General features: G+C 42.5%; 1 protein-coding gene across 2 annotated transcripts in view; it reads left to right on the forward strand.

Moving 5' to 3' along the window:
* Positions 1-17,789: 17,789 nt before the first annotated feature.
* eng (endoglin) overlaps positions 17,790-23,398 on the forward strand; it is a 76,961-nt gene continuing 71,352 nt past the window's right edge. For both annotated transcript variants that reach the window (XM_056290324.1, XM_056290325.1), the window contains exons 1-2: positions 17,790-17,857; positions 19,101-19,340. In XM_056290324.1, coding sequence (XP_056146299.1) covers positions 19,283-19,340 — 58 coding nt within the window. In that variant the 5' untranslated portion in view covers positions 17,790-17,857; positions 19,101-19,282. The remainder of the gene's footprint in view (positions 17,858-19,100; positions 19,341-23,398) is intronic.

Raw genomic sequence — 23,398 nt, forward strand, 5'->3', positions numbered from 1 at the left:
GAAAAGCTCCTGACTGGGGACCAACTAGTGCCTACGGACACACTGCAAAAACTAGCATCACAGACGCTCACCGACGCCCCGACATGTGTCATGGAGCTTTTGGAGATAGAAATTTTCTTTTTTTTTCTTTCAAATATTTAATTGAAAACCTGATGAATCGAAAAAAATTCAATTCAATTTAATTTAATTCAATTCAATTCAGTTTATTGTCATTAAAAACAATGTGCAGGCACATTTTAAAAATTAATCTAAAAAAACCCCCCTCATAAATAAAAAGTACCATCCACTGATTAAGTTCAGATGACAAAAGTCAAAAACACAGGCAAGGACAAAACCACGAATCACAATAACAAACACATTGGATTTGGGAAACATAACCTTGTCATCTTGTCATCACACCACTATTCCCATGCTGGAACCAGAAGTATACAAAGACTGCTCATCACTGCCAGCTTTTTCCGGCTTCCACCTTCATGAGATTTGGCTCACTGATTTCACGATTTTTGTGCTTAGTTCACTTATCGGTAGATTCTCTAGTTTTCTTTCTCAAACGACCCATGGTTGTGGGCAGCCTTTTGTAAAATGTTGTCTAAGTTTATTTACTAGCTTCGAGCTTAACCTACCTTAGAAGTTAGCTTTATTGCTTTTGCAGTCAAAGCAGCCTCATTAAAACGATGGTGTGTGGTGAGTGTTCCACAGTTACAGAGAGGTTGTCTCTACTAAATAGATGTGGGTTTGAGATAGCGCATCTTATTTCAGCTAGGAATACGTTAGACGTGACGGGCACTCCAGATAGCCTTAGCTCCGGGCCTGACAGCCGACCAACTATTGTTAGCACTAGCTCAGCCTCATTTGCGATGGCTGATATATCATACATATCATATACATATATGATGCATAATTCCCTTTACTTTTGTTATATTATTTATTCTGTGCGCCCCAAACCTGACCAGCAAATATGTATAACCAATGTATTTCCTTTAACTTTTAACTTAATGCCCTTTAAAATCCAAATAATCGGAACACGTGACAATACGGTTTTCCCTTTATTTCCACAGGTACCTAATTCCCGCAGGTAAGTTAAACACTTCAAGTCAAGGATATCACACAACTCAGGTATGTATAAAAATAATATGATTTACTTTGCAAATAATAGTAATAATGACAGTAACAAAAGTGTTCTCTCTCTTGTTCCTCCTTTTACAGGAAATATATACCCTTTAAAAAAGACAATAATACAGGTAAGTAACCCAAATAAAAATGCTTCTAATGAGTAAACACAAAAACTGTCAGGGGTTTTGATCAAAAATCCTTCCGAACAGTAATTGCTTAAAGTATTTGGTTTAATAACTCTTGTATAACTTTCACATTAAATGCACCGTTGCTACCTTCAAATTCGCAGTAAACACTGTAATAAACCTTAGGTACCTTTTAATTAGATTTGTGGGCCCACCTTAAAACAGAATTATACACCATAAATACCATAAACCTAGGTTGTGTCAAGCCGGCATTTAAATAAAATAAAACCCTCGTTGCAGGCCTGAATCGCTGCTTGAGTTCGGTGTGGCTGCAAACTAAAATGGCCCCTTTGCTCACTGCCGAGCTAGATAGTCCATGGGCCAGACGATATTTCGGTACACTCAAGGTGGCAAAACTTACTTATAATTTTTGAAAGGATCCATGTCTGTAGATGATATTTTGGTATGATAACCATTCCTGAGTGGCAGCTGTATCACAGTTATCAGCTCATGAAGTTAACCACCCGCTAAAGTAAATTGCATTTTAGACGCTGGTGCATATCCTGGTTTAGCCTCATGGTCAGGACATTTTTCAATGTTCTATAATATTGTCTTTGGTATCATTTTAAAGGGGACCTTCTTAGCGTTCATTCAAGCCCTGTTGTGGATATTTCTCACAAATATAGAGGTCACTTGAGCTCTTCAACCCGTCAATAACACACATCTTTCTGCAATGTTCGCCTAAACTATATACTTTCTTTTAGCCCTGTGGCATCTAGGAATATCAGGGACACAAAACACAAAAACTGGAATACTCACAGGACTGTAAAGATTCAGAAAATGTATAATATACCCATACTATTTCATTGTGTGAGGTGATTGTGAGCCTTAAATGAGAACTAGACCAAAGCCAGTTAGGTCACAAACTGGTCTCTATACATTTGTTTAAATACACAATCAAAATACATGATAAAAAGGAATACCATAGTGAGGTAATGAACTATTTTAATATTTTAAACAACATTGACATTTACATATACTTAGTCAATGATACATGTAATCCCATATCATTAGTGGGTATATGTAATGGTAATGGGTAGGGTAATGGGTATATGTGAATATGGTTACATTATTGTTATCAAGCTCTGGGTAACCAAGTCCAGAATCAACATCCTGTGCATCAATAGACTACTACCACAGTAATACCATCAGAATCATCACACTGTCATTCATCAAACTGCTCGTTTCTCTCATCATCTGACTCCCCAAGTTCAAAGTCCAGTTCTGGACCATCCTGCTGTTTTTGGTTACTGCAGGTCTGTAACCTGCACATGTCTGTGCATGGAAGTCCATTTGACAGGCACATGCAGCTTGGCATTTTGCATGAATGCACACACTTGCATGTTAGCATTTCCAAGACCACATCTGGTGCAGGTGGGGAGCGCATCCAGTAAATGGCCAGCTTGCCTCATTGTCTGTCCATCCATACTCAGTAGGGCTTGGCACCACAGGGTTAGCCTGCAGACAGCACTTCCATATTGCTGCCTGATAGTTGGCTCGTTGAACATGCATAAAGAGACAGTCTCTACATGGTGGCAGCTGGCTGGACTCAACCTCTCCCCTTTTGGTGCAGAAGAGCTGGTAACGCAGTTTGTTCACCTCAGCAGTGCTGCTATTAGCAACATACATCCGACAGGTGAACTGCTCAATTTTCTGGAACAGCTCATCACTCACATTCCATGTCTGTCCCAGTTGACTAAAAGTCTCTTGGCAGGAAGTGTGCTTTCTCACTATCTTCAGGGCATTCAGCTTCCCTCGACCAGCGAATGCACTGACAGTGTCGCAGCCTGTGAAGGCATGTAAGCCAATTAGGCTGTCACAGATGCTGTCTCCAAGTGAACTTGCCAGTTTGGTGATGTCGACAAACCGTGTGCGGTTCTGAGTCCCACACTTCTGGTAGATGGGACAGGTGATGTCCTTCTGGAAGCCAAGACAAAGCACCATGACATCAGTGTCCTCAGCTGTGATGATAACTGACTTTGAGCCCGCATTTGCTGCATGCAATGCATGCAGGAGCAGACGGGTGTCAGCTTCTTCATGTGTGGAGTGCAGTTCTGCTGCTTCCTCACACCCATCTTCTGTCAACTTGTAGCAGGTTTCCTCACAGGTCATGTACAACACCTTGCCATGCAGCATAGCTCTGTATCGTGGGAGTTTCCACTCTTCCACCAGAAACTTGATGAGACTGGTCTTGTTGGAGGAACTGCACAGAAATTTTCTCCACTGCTGGACGTGGTGTCCCCCTGCAAGATTCTTGTACTGGAGAGTGATGTCTCCACCCCGGTTCAGTCGTTCAGCATCTTTGATCGAAGTCTGGTGATAGACATCAAAAACAACATCAATCCTCCCACTCTGTGCTCCCTCATGGAGGACCTGGGTCAAGACTGACTCTGCCACCTGTGCAAAGGTTTTGTTGTTGCCATTCATTTTTTGGACCAGGCTCATCCCATCAATGATGGAAGTAGATGGGATTGGGATGTCTTCTGCAGGAGATACATTCTTTTCAAGCTCTCTGGCAAGTGCAGCCTTGTTTGTTTTTCGTAAGGACCCATCAGCATTTGCCAGTGCCCATGGTAGTGGGCCCAATGGGTAGGCAAGGACATCCTTCAGATTCACCTTCCTGCTTTCAGCCACCAGGATCATGTGACTGAAAAGGTTTCTTTCTGCCTTCAGAACCACATCCTGTGCTTTCTTTCCATGAGCTTGTTTTGTGCTGACATTGGAGAATGTTTTCAGACTTTGCTTGGTCATCTTGTCGTGGAATTTCACAGGTGGTGGGTCTGCATCTAACCTTGTTTGCTGGAATGCTTGGTAGGCCTCTTCTCCTTTCTCAAGAGCTCTCAAGAGATCTATGGTCACATCAGGTGGAGCCATATTGCCAGTGGAGAGGCGAACCAAATCAATCTCATCAGGGGACATAGGATTGAGCCAGTTATTCTCCATAAGTTCCATGAGAGACTGGACATCTGCTTCATCTCTCTTGATCCTTGGACTCTGTAGATCTGGATGAGACCATTTGCACCTGCCTTGACCTGTCAGGTCTCTCAGCTGTCTGAGATACATGCTTCTATACTCAGCTGTGAGATAATATTTGGTCACAGCTCCTGGCTTCAAGCTGAATCCCTTTGTCCCTCCAGCTGTTTGGGTGTCTTTGTTCACCGTTTCTTCTATAGCTTGGTCAACAGGGATTCGGCCAAAGGGATTGGTGGAGCCCAGTTGGACTGAGAAGCCTCCTTCCATGAATTCTGTGTACACATCTGGGTGTGTGATGGGCAGCTCAGACATCTGGGCGTAGTAGTAGGGGAGGTAGCGTGCATAATTCATCCTGTCATAAGCAAAGCACCATGGGATCATTGCTCGAATGATAGCCAAGTGTAGCATCCAGTCTCCCTCTCTGGATGCTCGGATGAGCCCCAACAAGATTTCAACCATGTCCAAATAGGACATCCAGAAGTTCGAGAGGCTGCCGTTTCCACCTCTAAGGAACTCACGGTAGACTTCAAATAGATCCATGATGCGTGTACAAGAGCTGTTCTCGAGGACCTCCTTCAAAGCATGTTATGAGACTTCTTTCCCAAGGCTGTCGATGGTCTTCAGTGTCTCATTCAGGTGAACCATGTCATTCCTGTGAGTTTCTTCCAACCAGGACAGGAAACCATTCAAGGTCAGTCGCATGAGAGCCTCATACAGGAGCTTGTGTAGTCGCACTGCCCTGTTGTACTTGCGGCCATCCATAACACCAGCAATTGAGCCTTCTGCAATCATGCCAGACTCAATGCAGAGGTCTTTGAGTCCAGCATCTTGGAAACGCTTTCCTATTATTGCCAGCAGTGTGCAGATGGTGTGGAATACCCCAAGCCTAACGATGATATCATGGAACTTGTCATGGTGTTTCCATGTGATCTCGACAGCCTTCGCATACAGGGCTTGGTCAAAGACACAGACAATCTTCCTCAGGCCTAAGCACTGCATGATGCTCAGTGACTGGTTAAGCACCTCGTTGACAGTAGACATTTGTGTCGCTGGAGCATTGATGGTAGGCAGATAGCCTATATTGTCGGGGATGACCGTCATCTCTCCTCGAGTCAGGATGTTGAAGCCTGTCCAGCTGCTGACTGACTGTTCTTCTTGTTGTGACACGCGTGCTAGGACCCAAAGAAGGTTTTTCTCTCTGGCAAGCTTAGTATTGGCTGCAGTATCGGCATCTGACTTTTTGCTTTGTGGTGGCCCTACCCGTTGCCCAGCATTGTAAGTTGGTAACATTGGTGGGGGTCCATCAATGCTTCTCTTCTTTGTTTTGGGAACAGTGGGCATGGGTTGGACAGGAAGTGGGTTGACTGGCTTTGCTTGCACAGCAATCCCATTGACTCTGTGAGATGTTCCCTCACCACTGACAGTTTCTTCAAGACGGTCGATATTGTCCCAGGCTAAAGTGGTGAATATGCCAGGATGGATGTTAGCTGGAAGGGCAATGCCACTCCCTGATGATGAGAGTTTCTGGAGACACAGGGCAGTGTTGATCTCTTCCATCTGTGAATAGGACACACTGTGACCAAGTCGGTTGAGGATGTTTATCAACTCTACATTTCCTGTCAACGATTTGACACTGAATGGCAGAACAATGTGCTTGGAAGGCTTGGTATTTCCACATGTCACTGCATATACTATGTCATGGCCAAATGACTGCAGAAGGCACTGCACTCTCTGGGATGCATGATCAGGATCATTTGAGCCTGTGAGTAGAGAGTACAGGAAGATAATGAGCGACTCTGGAATGGTAGGACATTCTGCTTCTGGTTTGACTTCAGGCGGCCAGGTTTGAGGAACATCTTGACTTTTAATGTCTGCTCTCAATTTGATGGCTGCTTTGGCTATAACATCTTGTGCACTGACACTTTTCAGGGTCTGCAGCTCCCTTTTGAGAGACTGATTTTCTTTGGCAAGTTCCCTCATGGACAAGTTATCGGGATAGAGGAGGAATTTTCCTTTCTCATCAGGGAATATCTGCAAGGCTCCAGCAAACTCACTCTCCAGGTTTCGCCTTATGTGCTTGGTTGATTCCTTGACTTGGGCAATGCCTTGGGAGTTCATTGAAGCTACCAGTCTAGAAGAGAGATCAGTCATTGTCATCACTTGAGGATTGCCAAAAAGCTCCATCCTGATGAAGAGGAACAGCTCATTGTATGCCTTATTCACAGCAGCTTAATACTGGGCTGCAGCATCATCATCTTCATTGCTGGCAACCTCTCCTTTGGAAACCTCTTCTTTGGTGTAAAGTCTATAGCATGACCAGTGGTAGTGCCCTTCAGCTGCTACAAGGTCTCTACTCACAATGGCAAGGATTCTGCTGTCCCTTTTCTTTGTGGCTGCACTCCTGATCTTTGCATCAGCTCGCAGTTCTCGACACTGCACCAGTACTTCTCTCGTATTCTGTCTCTTGGAATATTTGCTGTTTTTCTGACAAAATATGCACTCTGCATCATAAGTCCTAGATGTACTTGGAGCATGTCGAGCTACTCTCTTAGATTGTTTCTCTTCAGCAGAGACACAACTTTTCTTTTCTTTTGCAAGGAGGCCATCAAGAATTTGCTTCATAGTGAAGATACTGCGACACTTTCTGTGGTAGTAGATTGCTGGAATCTGTCCCTCAGGAATGTCTTTTGCCAGTTTCAAAACTGGTGCATGATTTCGTATCTGAGCTGCCCTGAGCAGAGTTCTCCATGAGTCGACACTTTGTAGTGAAACCAGCTTATCTGTATCATCAGAACAGTGGATAATGCACTCCACCCGTGGGCGCTTTGGTATTGGGTAAAAACTTGCTTGTTCACCAGTGGCCATATTCAGTCAGTTTTCACCTGCCACATACAAACAAATACATGTAACTTAGGTGTATGAACACTACTAAAACAAAGTTTACTTTGCTTCACCAGCGTCATATTACCATTATTTATCTTACATAGCCACAAATAGATACATTACCTAGTTGCTATGCAACAGCTGTATTTTGTCCACATGAGGCCGCTAAAATCAACACAAGATGAAAGTTCCTCGTAGCCACTTTAACTAATCATATTAACATATACATTAAAAGAACATGCTAACATTATGGGAAATTAGCTTACAATCTTCTCCAGAGTGAGACAAGAAGATAGATACCAGTTTCCTCTATATGTGTTTAGTAGAAAGCTATCTGGCTGCACGTTAGCCTAGCTTAGCACAATGAATGGAAGTACACAGTACTGGTTATCCTTGGTTGTTGGCCAACTAAGAACTGTCCCAGAGTCTAAGCTAGGCTAATCAGTACCAGGGGTGTTGAAATGCTATATTTGTAAAAATCTGGGCAAATACACAATCGTGAGAGGCACAGAAACAGGTTTCCTGAAAGAAAAATGAAATAGCTGCTCATTTGGAAAGGTTATCATGTATTATTTTACTTCTGTTAGTGTACCAAATAAAATGGCACCAGTGAAGTTGTGTCACCTTGGGTGATATCGATATCTGGTCTGACCCATGGACTAACTGGCTTTGGTCTAGTTAGTTTCTTAGTAATAATGCCCTTCTAATTTAAGGTTCACAATCACCTCACACAATGAAATAGTATGGGTATATTATACATTTCCTGAATCTTTACAGTCCTGTGAGTATTCCAGTTTTTGTGTTTTGTGTCCCTGATATTCCTAGATGCCACAGGGCTAAAAGAAAGTATATAGTTTAGGCGAACATTGCAGAAAGATGTGTGTTATTGACGGGTTGAAGAGCTCAAGTGACCTCTATATTTGTGAGAAATATCCACAACAGGGCTTGAATGAAAGCTAAGAAGGTCCCCTTTAAAATGATACCAAAGACAATATTATAGAACATTGAAAAATGTCCTGACCATGAGGCTAAACCAGGATATGCACCAGCGTCTAAAATGCAATTTACTTTAGGGGGTGGTTAACTTCATGAGCTGATAACTGTGATACAGCTGCCACTCAGGAATGGTTATCATACCAAAATATCATCTACAGACATGGATCCTTTCAAAAATTATAAGTAAGTTTTGCCACCTTGAGTGTACCGAAATAGGAAATTTTGGGCTCTGGCCCATGGACTAAGAGTAATAACTGCAAAGTGCCTTTAGTGATGGCGACCAAGACGAGTTGTTACCGTCTGTTCAGTATCAGTGCATGCAAGTCCAGGCAGGCAGCTGGTAAACACTACTGTGTGCGCAGATACAAGTCGATGTCCCTTTCCTCTGTTCTTGGGATGGGTGGACAGTGGGAATGACGAAATAGATCATCTTTAACTGCAAAATGGCTCACTGATGTGGCAAGCACCAGCTATCGATGACACCCACTTGTTGGGCAAACAAATGGAATAAATGGCGACTATACTGTTTGGCTAGCGGCCAAAGCTAATCGTCCGACCGTTTCCAACTTGACTTTGTCCAGTAATAATCCTCTTCAACAGTCAATGCACCTTATTCTCAAAAGTCCTACTGTTGACAACTCCAGAAACCACTGCAATAACCGTGCTTTTAGACTTAAACTTTTTTGACTAAACCTGCTTCCCATCTCTGCCTGATCACCACTCTCTCGGACAAACCCCCGTGCTGCAAAACCACACTCCTACACCACTCCCTCTCCTCATGCTGCGGCATTTTTTAACCAATCACACCGCTCTGAACTCCTTGGCCATGGATACTGTGGCACTTTTCAACCAATCACATCAAGGTAAGTTACATTTCAGTTAGATAATCTTTTCTTTGAACTGTGTTTAACCCGTTTCTCTTTTGTTAACTTTTTTTCATGTTACAGCCTTTAGCATATTACACACATACATTTATTTATTTTATTTTACCTTTATAACACACGATCAGAAATAACCGAACAGAAAGTCACCTTTTCCAAATAAAAGTCTTCTTTTCAAAATAAAATTATTTTCTTTAACTTTTTCAACTAAGCTTAAATTTCACACCGGGTTACATGTATATGATATGTTTTGCCCAATTTCCCCTCGGGGATGAATAAAGTATTCTGATTCTGATTCTGCGGATGCTGCGGAGTTTGTTTCCGACGTGGGGAGCCTCTCAAGAGCAAGTCACCAGTCGTGTGGCCTGGCCTGCAGTCACCTCTCCCGACTGCAAACCAGTTTTCGCCTCTCACCAGCCCTGTTGGTAGTTCTACCAGCCAACATGCCTCTCCCGCTCCTGCTGACAGAGTAAAATAATGCACGCTAGTGATAAGTGACTCCATCACCTGCAATATCAGTTCAGCTTCGCCAGTCTTGGTTCACTGTTTACCCGGGGCCAGTCTCCGACATAGAGGATAATCTTAGGGTGCTGGCATTACAGAGGGAGAATCAGGGAACCCAGGCACACAGTACCACTACTTCCAACGACATTGTTATTCATATTGGGACCAATAATGCTAAGATGAAGCAATCAGAGATCACAAAAGTCAGCCTAGTCAGGATGCTTGAGTTGGCGCAAAAGATGTGTCGCACTGATTAATTGTCTCTGGTCCCTTACCTGTAAGGGGTAATTATAAGATGTATAGTAGGCTCACCTCAATTAACCATTGGTTGGCTCATTACTGTAATGAGCAGGGATTCGGTTTTGTTGATAACTGGCCGTCTTTCTGGAGCCACCCTTACCGGCTGAAAGCGAACAGCATTCACCCCGCTGGGGACGGTGCCGCTCTTTAGTGGAGCTGTCTACGTGTAGTTTGACACCAGGGACTTATGATTCTGCAGGCTGCAGGTGTGGATGTGGAGTCAACTAGTTTAATTACTATGTTTAGTCAGGGAATTTATAGGTATCAGACTGACAACTTGGTCTATAACATTGAGACTGACTCCTTACCCCGCTATATTGCTCCTAAGATCTCCTCTCTTAAATGTGTGACTCACAATAACCTAATAATCATTCCTAACACTGATGGTGGTGAAATGTGCAACAAAGTAAGCTCTGATCTTGAACAGAGGAGATTGCAATCAGTTGGTGAGTAATTTGAAACCTTTTTGGAGTTTTGATTTGGATTTACAGTGCCTTGCAAACGTATTCAACCCCCTTGACAGTCATCACCAATTTCTGGATTATAAAATATACTCACACATCTGTTCTCGAACAATATTATTTTTGTGAGCCTATAAGCTCAGAGAGCATGTTCCCAAAGCCAGTCTGGCTCTAAGCAGAGTCACTCTACTGAGACTGCACTCCTGTCAGTAATGGAATCACTGCGTTTGGCTAGAGCTGCTGGTCATTCCTCAGCTTTATTTTTACTAGATCTGTTAGCTTCCTTTGACATTGTTAACCACCAAATCCTCATCTCCACACTTACTGAGCTTGGTTTCTCAGAATCTGCCTTCTGCTGGTTCATGTCCTACCTCTTAGGGAGATCTTTTAGATGAGTATCTTGGAGGGGAGAAGTGTCCAAACCGCACGGCTTATCCACAGGGGTGCCTCAAGGGTCAGTGCTCTGTCCCCTTCTCTTCTGAATATACACCACCTCACTTGGTGCAAGCATCCGCTCCCATGGTTTCTCACACCATTGCTATGCTGATGATACCCAGCTCTTCCTATCATTCCTGCCAGATGACCTCACAGTCTCTGCAGGGATATCATCATGCCTTGCTGATATCTGCATGGATGAAAGAATGCCACCTTCAACTTAACCTATCTAAGACTTAGCTCCTTTTCATCCCAGCCAGTCCATCCTTACAACAACAGATCAATATCCAGCTTGGATCAAGTCAAGTCAAGTCAATTTTATATGTATAGCCCAATATCACAAATTGCAAATTTGCCTCAGAGGGCATTACAGCATCACAACATCCTGTCTTTAGACCCTCACATCGGATAAGGCACAACCCAATTCTTGCCCACAAAGTCTGCCTGAAACCTGGGTGTCGTGATTGATACCAACTAACCTTTAAGGTTCTTGTGGCCTCGATTGCTCGGTCGTGCTGATTTTCCCTGTACAACATCAGGCAAGTTAGACCCTACCTGTCTGAGCATGCAGCACAACTCCTGGTACAGGCTCTTGTAATATCAGACATTGACTACTGCAACTCTTTACTGGCAGGCCTCCCTGCATGCACTTTCAAACCTCTGCAAATGATCCAGAATGCGGTGGCACATCTGGTCTTCAACCAACCCAAAACAGCACATGTCACTGTTCATATCCCTCCACTGCCTGCATCAAATTCAAAACCTTGATGTTCGCTTACAAAACAGCAATTAAAACGGCTCCCGCCTACCTGAGCTCCCTCATTCAGGCCTACACTCAGTCCTGCTCACTAAGCTCTGCCAATGAAAGGTGCATGGCACTTCCGCCATACCGGGGCTCTAATTCACTAGCCAGACTCTTCTCTTCTGTAGTTCCCCAGTCATGGAACGAGTTACCAAACTCCATTCGATCCACTTAGTCCCTCGCTATCTTTAAGAAGATGCTAAAGACCCAGCCCTTTCATGAGCACCTCCACACCTGATGGTAGTAATAAAAATAATAATAAAAAAAAAATGCTTCCGTGTGCCCTGTGCATTGTCTTTGTGCGCTGCCTGTTGACACCTGTGTCCTATGGACTTGAATTTAGTTTTTTGGCACTTGAGTTGTCTCCTGACTAGATCCTTGCTTGTGTTGTATTGACTCTCAGATGTACGTCACTTTGGATAAAAGTGTCTGCTAAATGAAATTGTAACTGTAAAAAAGTAATTAAGACTCTACAGAACCAAACATCTAATATTATCAAAAGTGTGACCACACATCGTTCAAAGCGTAGGTCTTCAAAATTGTCAACTAATAATACAAGGTGTCCAATTCCAATTAATATTTCATTTATTGGTAGCTCTAAATTTCTGCCTACTACTGATCAGTTTAACAAGATGCTTAAATTTATTTTCATAAATATCAGATCACTGTCTACCAAAACCTTACTAATAAATGATCTGATTCTTCAACATAGTTTTGATATGATTTGGTTATATGAAACACTGCTGAAACCAAAAATTTTCCTTCCCTTAAATTAAGTTTCCCCAACTGACTATACTCATGCCCATGTAGCTCGGGTGAAAAACAAGGTGGGTGTGTTGCCTTAATATTTAAGCCTATTTTCAATTTAACTTCTAAACTTAAATCTAAATTCCAGTCTTTTGAGGCTTTTATACAAAGTCCATCTCCCTCAGCCACGAATAGACTCTGCTCAGTCCAGATTCGACTGTATCGACCTCCTGGCCCTTACTCACTATTTCTTGAATAATTTGGAGAATTTGTCTCAGGTCCTGTTAGGCATTCTGATGAGATTCTAATTCTTGGTGATTTCAGTATTCATATGAATAAGGCTGCTGATCCTCTAAGTAAAGCCTTTCTGGTGCTTGCTGATACTTTTGGCTTCGCTCAGTTTGTTCAAGAGACGACTCATTGCAGTGGTAACACCCTTGATTTGGTTTCTGGATAGCAGTTTCTGTTCTAAATGTCTTGCCAACCACATCTGCTGTGACAGATAATTTTCTCGTTAAATTTGAAGCATTATTGGCCTGTGCTGTTAATGTTGGTATATATGTAATTGCCACTCGCCACATTGGTCCATCCACTGTAGCTGCATTTGGCCAGCAGCTGCCTAAGTCTTGGCTCCTTTCACTGTAGAGCCTGACTCTTGAAAATTTCACTAGTTACTTAAATGTGGCCCTCTCTAGTCTCCTCGATTCAGCTGCACCTCTCACTACCTGAGCTAGGCGACTAAATAGGCCTACAACCTGGTTTAATGGTAAGACATGTGCTCTTAATTAGGCCTGCAGGAGACTGGAATGTAAATAGTCAAAATCAAAATTGGAAGTTCTTTACCTATCTTGTCAGGAGTGTTTATTGAAATACAAGTGTGCTTTATCTGCTGTGAAAGCAGCATATCTCTCACTTGCTTAATCAATATTAATAAACATAATCCCAAATTTCTCTTGGAAACTGTAGCTAAATTTACTAAAAAGCAACCGTCTATTAGCTGCTCACGATTCATGGCCCATGAGTTTCTAGACTATTTCTACAATAAGTTTGCTGAGATCAGAAAAAACAGATCCTATCTTACCAAAATCATATCTATACAATGAGTCACTGATAGTACTTGTTATTACAGCTTTTGACACTTTAACTAACCTCGTGTCAGCTTCTAAACCAACTACTTGCCTCTTTACCAGCAAAACTTTTTAAAGAATTCTGGTCTTTTCTGGGACCTACAATGCTAAACATTGTTAATTCATTGTATACTACTAGCATTGTTCCCAGCAGTTTTAAGAATGGAACCTCTACTTACTCTACTCACATTTACTGGGTTGCGCTGTGCCCCAGTGGTTAGCACTGTTGCCTCACAGCAAGAAGGTCCTGGGGTCGAACCCCAGGCCATCCCAGGTCCTTTCTGTGTGGACTTTGCTTGTTCTCTCCGTGTCTGCGTGGGTTTCTTCTGGGTGCTCCGGTTTCCTCCCACCATCAAAAAGACGTGCATGTTAGGGTTAATACTCCTGCCTGTGCCCCTGACCAAGGCAATGGAAAGAAGCGCTGGAGTTGGTCCTCAGGTGCTACAGCTGCCCACTGCTCCTATCCAATAGGATGGGTTAAGCGCAGAGAACAAATGCCATTTTAACCTGTACAATGAAAAAAAATGAAAAGAGGCTTTTTTTCCTTTTTTCTTTAGAAACCACACCTCAATCCAGGGTCTCTTAATAACTATCGACAGTCTTTAATCTTTAATTCTTTTCTAAAGTACCAGAGAGTTGTGTATCGAAAAGTTTCGACCCATATACGTATAAGAAAACTATCTATATGAAGTTTTTCAGTCGACTTTCAGGGCCTGTCACTGAGCCAAATTTATAATTTGTGATATCCAAATAAAATTGATTTGACTCCTGAAAATAGGACGAAAGAAAAATGTCCGTTAACATGTGGTATCGTGGATTATTGAGCATGCATCAAGGGATGTGGCATTGTGTTTTCTGTCTTAATTCTTAATTGTGGTATATCTGTCCATTTTTAATCAATATTACTTATATGGTCATTATACTTATTATCATCACATATAGCAAAGTACAAGCGATATAAGTTTCCCTTAATATATTTTGAGAGTCTTCTGAATAATTTTATGGTAATATTTTATGAACAAGAGCTCACACACACACTTGGCAGTCACATAAATTCTAACTGTAATGTTTGGAACGTCTAGTCTTCTGTGAGGAAAGAGCAAAATGGGTTGGCTCAAAGGATGGTGCACTGAATCACAGCAAATGCATTTTAAAAGAACTAATTTTTCTGACTTTGAGCACACCAGCCATTGTTTAAAGAGCTCCCAGTATGCAGATGACTATTTTGACCCCAGTTTTAAACCATGCTTGTGTACTCTATGCACCCAGAAGCATGGTGCTCCATCATTTGGCACTGGTGTGTCAATATGCTAGTTCCTTCTTAAGTAGTCTGTATTGTGTTTGGATGGGAGTGGGGCAGGGTGGAACATGAAAGGACAGAGCTATGTGAAATAGGAAAACTGGGGTATGAAAAATATGACCACTTTGCCCTAGCTCAGACAAGTGTGTGTTATATTCATAGTTAATTAAGGAAAAGTATCTGCTTTTCAAAAATGTGTCAGTACAAAACTCCTTATTTGCATACAGTTTTGTAGTCGTTTTCTCTTAAATCAGGGTCCGTGTTGATTAATTGTGTTCTAGGCTTTTAGATATGAAGTGATTGACTTTGATAGAAGAGCTGCCATCTTTTAGATCATGTTGGTTTTCAGGTATTACTGGCTAAAAAGCCACAGTTGTGATCCTCCCTTGGAGCGCCATAAAGAAAAACGAGAGCCGGTGCACATGCTCAATCTCCCTTTTTTCAAGTACGGGCGTGCTGCTGCTGGCTGGTGACACGGAGACCCAGTGGCACCACGCGGGAACCCGTGTCGAGCTGTGACGACAGACGATGGTTACCAAGTGGCCGATTGTTTCCTGTTATTGAAACACTACTGAGGCACAAGGGGACTACTGCCGCAAAAGGGGAAGCTTCAGTTATACGGTTACATTTTAGGCGGAGTAGAAATGCCTTGCAGGGGAAAGGTGTATGTGAGGTTTGTTCAGCCTCGGATGTGGCGAGGCCCTTTTGAAGAATGGCTAATGCACCGTGCTCCTCATCTTGCACATTTTCCACATCAATTTACATGTTTAATTGGTGCAAAAAGTTTGAGTCACTCCATTTAAATAGAGGCACAGTATATGAGTAAATCATTGCTCCTTACCGCATGCATATCATATATTTGTTTTTTTTATACCTAGAAGTTTAGAGGCAAAACGGGCAGACCATAGCAATAATAACTACATTTTCTTGTTTGTGAAGCAAATGTGATGCAAAATGTCTATCAATTAGCAAGCGCTGACAAAAACCTTTTTTTTCAGTGACTGCAGGTTTGACGTTCATCAAGCTTGTATTTCATAATCACTAAAAAAAAAAAAAAAAAAAGCCTGTCATGAGATATTTTGCCTCTGCACAATAGGATGAAATCATGTCCACTGGTAAATTTACTGTGGAAATAAATCATGGTTGTTTAGTTGAGTCAAAGGATTAATTTGAGGAACATTGTTTCATTTTATCACAAGGAAATCAGACCTGATTCAAATGTGGTTTCTTTGTACAATAAATGAAACATCTGTTAGTAAGTGAGGGCAGCACGGTGGCGCAGTGGTCAGTGCGGTCGCCTCACAGTAAGAAGGTCCTGGGTTCGAGCCCTGGGGTAGTCCAACCTTGGGGCTCGTCCCGGGTCGTCCTGTGTGGAGTTTGCATGTTCTCCCCGTGTCTGGGTGGGTTTCCTCTGGGGGCTCCGGTTTCCTCCCACAGTCCAAAGACATGTAGGTCAGGTGAATCATCCATACTAAATTGTCCCAAACTGTGAATGTGTGGGTGTGGGTGTGTGTATGTCGGCCCTGTGTGACAGTCTGGCGGCCTGTCCAGGGTGTCTCCCCGCCTTCCACCCAATGACTGCTGGGATAGGCCCCAGTATCTCCGCGACCCTGAGAGCAGGATAAGGGGTTCGGAAAATGGATGGATGGATGGATGTCAGTAAGTGAATGTTTCATCAGGGTCATCCAGAATGAACACTCAGACCGAACAAATTAATGTATTAATGTGTACATGGACACTTACAAGTTATCAAGGCTGTGATAGATTGCATGTCTACTATTTAATAATTTGACTGCATATCAACCTAGTTATACACCAGGCCAGTTTTGCTAAGGTTCAAAAATAAACTGAGGTTTTCTATCAACACCTCAATTTGTTTTTGAATGTATACTTATAAAGTTTTTATATCCACTGTTATACAGAAATCTTTGCCTGAGGTCCATTGTGTTATGTCTAACGACTAGTGTGTTTTTGTTGTACTGTGTACATATCTTGTAATGTGTTTTATCTTGCAATTATTTCAGCACCGACTAATTTACCAGCAAGTGCAGTTTGGTGTACGACCATTGCGCTTGGTGATATCATGACATAAAGCGTGCAATGCAATGCTGAAGATGGTTGCAGTGAACATTTATGTGACAATTTACGGGGCATTTCTTTCTTCAGCCTTGGTTGCATGTTGAAATGTGCACCAATTGTATTAAAGGTAAAACCATGGCACCGTGTGTGTTTGTACACGTGTAGTTTGTATATGTGCGTCTGTGTTTGTGTTCACATACAATATAATTATACATAGCCTACACATAAATTGACATTTAGTATTACTGTAATTAAGGCTAAAATATGTTTTGACACCCCCCCTCCCCCCCCCCAAAAAAAAACGAAGAAAGGAAGGAACAAGCATCAGAGCACCAACACAATTATGGGATATTACTAATGTAGTCTAGTGTCTCGTGGCGTGCAGGAAAGCTGATGACACATTTTTTCCGAGTAGTCAAGTCTGATGCAGCTCTAATGCGGAAATGCTGTGTTTTATCCACCTTGGTAATATTTTAGGTATATTAAATATATTAATATGCAAAACGAAATGGTTCACTTACACAGTAAGGGGAAAGGAAAAACGAGTTTATATTTGGTGATGACCAGGTGAAGACCACACGCTATCGCACATTATTCACCACGAGGTCAGCGTACCCAACACTGGTAGAAGCAAGCGATCCATCATCACCATCATCATCATCACCACCGTCACTATCATCATCATCGTCTCACTTCTTAAAAAGTGATACTGCACTCTTCATACGCCATGCCTACTTTCTGCGTGCAGGCTACGTGAGTCCACACGATGTGTCCTGACAAACAACGAAAGTGTCACGAAACCAAACCGAATTGCTGATGCTTTTATGATTCACTCGCTGTCCAAAATTGTGGATTTTAAGCCAAACGTCTCCAACATGTTGGCTAGACAGTACGGAAAACGCTTGCGCAACGCTCAGAGCAACGTCAGGACAGTGGGCGTGGCATCAAAGTAAATCTGGACCCGCCCAGACGCGGCAAGGGAACTTTTTTTTTAAGAGTTTCATGAGTCTATGCAACATAAACGATCGTGGATTATATTCCCAATTTTAAAAAGAGACACAACTTTGAACTGTAAGTCTTACATCTACCAACTTTTTCTCCTATGTCTATCATGATTATCTTCGAGGGTAGAGCAATTTGCTGTCTCAATGTCTGATGTAGAATAACGGGACTTTTGTTTCTTAATTACCGTTATTCCCTTTGTGACAGTAAGAGAGAATAGCGGTGTAGGCAATGGTTGTCTGTGAGGACGTATTTGTCAAAAACACGCTCATTCAATTCTCGTATCCACTATTCTCTGTATCGTTACCTTTTTTCCCAGTTGATATGGTTTGCCGGCTGAATGATCATTTCGCTATTTGACTTTTGTTACGTTTTCCGGTGTCAGAAGTGCAACCTAACCTGGGTTATGTGAGACGACAGTCCACGATAAAGCAGGGATGATTTTCGGAGCGCCGGCGTGCGTGTGTGTATGTGTGTGTGTGTGTGTGTGTGTCGGAGGGGGGTGGGGGGTGGGGTACATCTATTTACAATAAGGACTCCATTTGGGGGGAAATAACGTGACTTTTTGTTTTTCTCTGGACGTGAATAAACAGTTTACACAGGCTTTTCCTTTAGCGCTATATAATTCATATAACATGAGCCGTCTGCAGCTTATCAGATCTCGTCATTGTGATTTTATTTAAAGAAAGCGACGCCGAAGCGTTTCCTGACCGAGTCGGTCACCAGTGACTGACCACCGGATAACCCCCCGAGTTCAGAGCGCGAACGTTGACTAGGAAGTCCAACAGTGGACGTCTAAATGTCGTATGCCCGTTTCGGGGCACAGTGTTCCCCCAATACAGAGGAAATAAAGCGGTTTCGTGAGCAAGCGAGACAATGCAGCAGCGTTCCAACACTCGCCAGTGACCTTAGGAGGAATCGCTTGTCAGAGAAAACTGACCGTCACATGCGTCAGAGATCGCCAAGTTCACCATTCGTGTTTGGTCATATTTATGCTTGATGCGGTCATCCTGTAAATGAACCCCCCGGATGCGAAATAAAATTCTGTCGTAAACTTTGAGAAAACAATTTGAGAGAGAGAGAGAGAGAGAGAGAGAGAGAGAGAGAGAGAGAGAGAGGAAGGGAGGCAGGGACAGATGGATGAGATAGATGCTGCTCCTCTCAGCGTTTTCCCTTTTAGCTGAAGACGATGTTAAATAGGATTTGTGAAATAAACATAACAACATTTCTGTTGTGCTTAATTTGACAGAGACTTCAATTAGCCGTTCATACCCCAGCATTGGTTCACCAGCTTTCTCTCCCCCCCCCCCAGGTGACCTTTTGACCTTTTAAGACTCGGGTTGTCCGCTTATGCCGTGTCACAGTCATTGCTGAAGTGTGATTGGACAAGGACTCCTCAGCCGCTCTCTAAGCATCTGCATAGTTGGGCAGAGGCGTCAGACCCAGATCAAGACTCAGCTGAGATCGACCCTTAAATCTCCAAAGTTTTGAGATATGGAGGGTTACAGAATGATGTTGCCCTTGCTTCTATGTGTCGCCATTTCAGCTTCAGGTAAGTTTAGCATTTTTATTATTTTGATCATTGCGAGTTGGAGCTGATGCTACAAATTTTGATTGAACAAAAGTGTGCAAGTCATATCAATATAGCGTGAAAACAGCTAATGTTTTAGATGATGTCACATGTTTTCTTGGAAAAGAAAGCTTAAAGGCAGTTTTCAACAAACTGGCCATGATTTTCTCATTTCCAGATCATGTTATTATTCGAAAGTAAAATCCCATTATTCGTCGAGGTGTTTTTATCCGCTTTGCAGACCACAGTGATTTGAAGGGTTGATAGTTGTCTGAGCAAAAGGGGGAATTCCTTTCATCTTTTTGTTTAATTTAAAAGTCCTAGACTCATGTTATTAAACACAGCTCAAAGGATAGATACTTAATTTCCTGCTAAACCTTTTTTTTTTAAAATTTAGTTTATAGTCCATCCCAGTTACAAATTTGTCAGTTTCTGTAACAGTAGCTACAGGAAACCTAGGTAGATCGACAGCGTTGGAGTCTCAGACCTAAGATCAATACTTAGGCCACTGCAAATAATTTGTGTTCACAATCAGTGTATTCTGCAAATGCACTTTCATGGCAATCATTCATTTGTGGTGTTTTAAATCATCTTATTAGTACTGGATTTATTTTTCATATAACTAATCCAGACAAATAAATAACAGCAGGATATGCGGAGACGCATATTTTGCAAGTGATTTAGACACCAAGTGCTCAGAATTCCTGTGTGCACCCTCCTTCACTTTTTTGACTAACTCGCTATGACTGCATGTATGAATTCACAATGATGTGTTGCAATACCAAGCAGCAAAGGGAGCTGGACCACTAAACCTCAAGGCAATGATCCGACCCTTCATTCTGACCTGGGTGCTCAGGTCTTCTTTCCCTGAAGCCATTCAACTTACTCCACAGGGCACAACTTGTGTCGTTTCTTGATCCCAAACGGCAAAAAACAAAAACAAAAAACCCCCCTTTTAACCAGGATACTAGGAGTTTTCCATATATTTCATATATTGTGTTATAACTTCAAATCTCAAAACTGAGTATATTTCTACTTATACGTGTGTGCGTATGTGTGTGTGTTTGTTAATTTTTCATCAGTTTGCCCAATAATAAATACAATTAATAAAGTCTGGAATGTATGCTCCACAAATTTCTCAAAAGCCCCATCTCCTTTGTCACGGCTAAATGTTATTTAGGTGTACGACATGGAAAATAAAACATTTTTGTTTTGATGGGCCGACAGGCCTTTATGTGGGTCTGATGCACAATTAGGACATGCACTCTACAGGTCCATGTGTACCAGGCTGTCTTAATAATAGTGTGCACACCCCCCAAGGCACCTACTTGTTTCAGGTCATCAGTGATAACATACTAATTAGGTAATAGTATAAATCCACTCTGCCAGTAGCAATGCTTTTTAAACAGCTGTTGAACTTACAAAAAATAAAAGTAGAAGTATAATGCCATATTTTGAAATGACAAATATCTTAATATCACATAAAAAAGGCATTTAGACTTATTTAATTTGGGAAATTATAAGTATTGATCAAGATGCAGGGCTACTTCCATAGACAGGACTAAAGCGGTTATAAAAAATATTGTGGTGACAAATGATGTTTTCCCTAGGTGGTAAGGTCACAGATTACCTACATATTTAGGTGGTCAGCTGTTCCCTGTTCCCCATTTTGAGATGTTCTGTACTGTTGCGGACTGGCTTCAAGAAATATCAACCTCGTTAAAATGCTAGTCTTCACATCTTTTAAAGGAATTGTATGATGCACAGTTTCTGGCTTTATTGCAACTCTGTAGGGGCAGAAAAGTAGTGGCAATTTTAACCGCACGGCCTTTTACTTAAGAAGCAAGTTTGGTGGATTTGAAACATCTTTCCAATTCCATAGTTTATACGGCGGGGACATTTACCCTCTTCACAATAAATACTTGTAACAGGCTATGTTGTTTCTCTGAGAACTATTACAACTGTGCAGATTTCAGTGTGGCTTTTTGTATCCCCTCCCCGAAGTAAAACTATATTTGGTGTGCAGATGTTCACTGACTGCTGACATCAGTGACGCATTTAGAAAAAAAAAAGGAAAAAAAAAGTTTATTGACTAGCACTGCTGTATTCTGCTATTATCTGTGATTCCTGCGGAACTCCCCAAGTTTCTAGTTAGCAGTTCTTTCCACTGCCCTCACTCTAGTAGCCCCATAGGGCCATAGCACAGTTCTTCCTGACAGGGAAGCTATGTTGACTATGTTCCCTCCTGTTTCAAGCTTCCCTGTGGGAGCCTGGCATCACGATGTTGACTGGCGGGCCTCCTGCTGCACTTCCGCCTACCCCAGAGTCCCTCTCCATGGGCAGTAGGAAAAGTACAAAAGCGATTAGCCAGCCGCCGCAGAGAGGTGGTGGGAGGGGTGCTTGAGCGGGGACCACAGTGAGAAAGCTGATGAGAGAGAGAGAGAGAGAGAGAGAGAGAGAGAGAGAGAGAGAGAGAGAGAGAGAGAGAGAGAGAGCACATCAGTAAGTGAGAGAGCCACCATTGGGACCCACATCCTCAGGAAGCCATGACAGAAACTGATGATGAGGAATGAGGATTGGGGACCAAGTGTTGGAGGGGGGGGATTATGTAATTGTAAGAGTGCATCAGTGGCACAAAGGGAGTATGGGGGGAATTGGTTGCGCTGACGAGGGGGTAAAAACAGGAAGACAAAAACTAGAGAGAGCGAGGGAGATAACCAAAAAAGGGGACATCAAGGGGAGCAAGAACAAAAAACAAAGTCTTAAAAAGCACGACCAGAAACTAGGCAGATGGAAAAAAAAGGGGTTAGAGAGATAGAGAGCAAGAGAAGGAAGAAAAAAAATGTCAGATAGACTTCTCCGCATGCCTGTAGAAGGAAAAAAAAACAGAGGGCAAAAAAACGCACCCCTCTTAAAATGGCTTTGAAAGTCTAAATAGTCTACTTCCCCCTTGTACTGTGTTGAGCCTGCAGTCAGACTGGGTGGCAGGGAGACGCGACCACTTGTCGCTCTCTCAGACCGATTTCTATCTGCTTTTCTGTTATGCCCCTCCTAAATAACAATCCATCTCTCAATGCCTTGTTTTTCCTCTTTTGAATACAGGGAGCAGTGTGGAGCCAGACTAGTGTGTGTTCCTCTTCTCCCTCAGTTTTCCCCAGAAGGTGGCATTATAGTAACTTTTGCTTGATGGGACATACATATAGTTCTGCTGTGATGTGTAGCTTATACATAGATGATCCTATAATCCTGTGATAGAGCTTAGAAGGAAATCATAGCAATACATCATGTAGGACTATTTTCACTGCTGAGTTTTGTCTAGAATGATGTATGATCTCAACAAAGCACTCCCCACTTGGGATAGGCCATATATTTATATATATATATATATATATATATATATATATATATATATATATATATATACACTGTATATAAAAATGTATATCTTACCCAGTAAATGAGAAGCAATCAAGGGTGTCACAATTTTGATTTTTTTTTTTTTTTGAATTTTCCCCCTTTTTCCCCCCCAATTGTATCCCCCACAATTACCCCACTTTTCCGAGCCGCCCCGGTCGTTGCTGCATGCCCTCTGCCGATCCGGGGAGGGCTGCAAGACTACTACGTGCCTCCTCCGATACATGTGGAGTTGCCAGCCGCTTCTTTTCACCTGACAATGAGGAGTTTCGCCAGGCGGATGTAACGCTTCGGAACATCACGCTATTCCCCCCAGTCCCTCCCCCCCAAACAGGTGGCCCGACCTGAGAGGAATAGCGTGACTCCCCCACTGCTACGTCCCCCTGGCGAAACTCCTCCCTGTCAGGTGAAAAGAAGCGGCTGGGGACTCCACGTGTATCAGAGGAGGCATGTGGTAGTCTGCAGCCCTCCCCAGATCGGCAGAGGGGGTGGAGCAGCGACCTGGACAGATTGGAAAACAGGTTAATTGGCCAAATACAATTGTGGAGAAAAAGGGGGAAATCCAAAAAAAAAAATCTCTTTTTCCTTGCATGTTAACAGTGATTATTTATCTGTACGAATGATGG

This window comes from Lampris incognitus, chromosome 12, assembly GCF_029633865.1.
Source record: "Lampris incognitus isolate fLamInc1 chromosome 12, fLamInc1.hap2, whole genome shotgun sequence".
Lineage (NCBI taxonomy): Eukaryota > Metazoa > Chordata > Actinopteri > Lampriformes > Lampridae > Lampris > Lampris incognitus.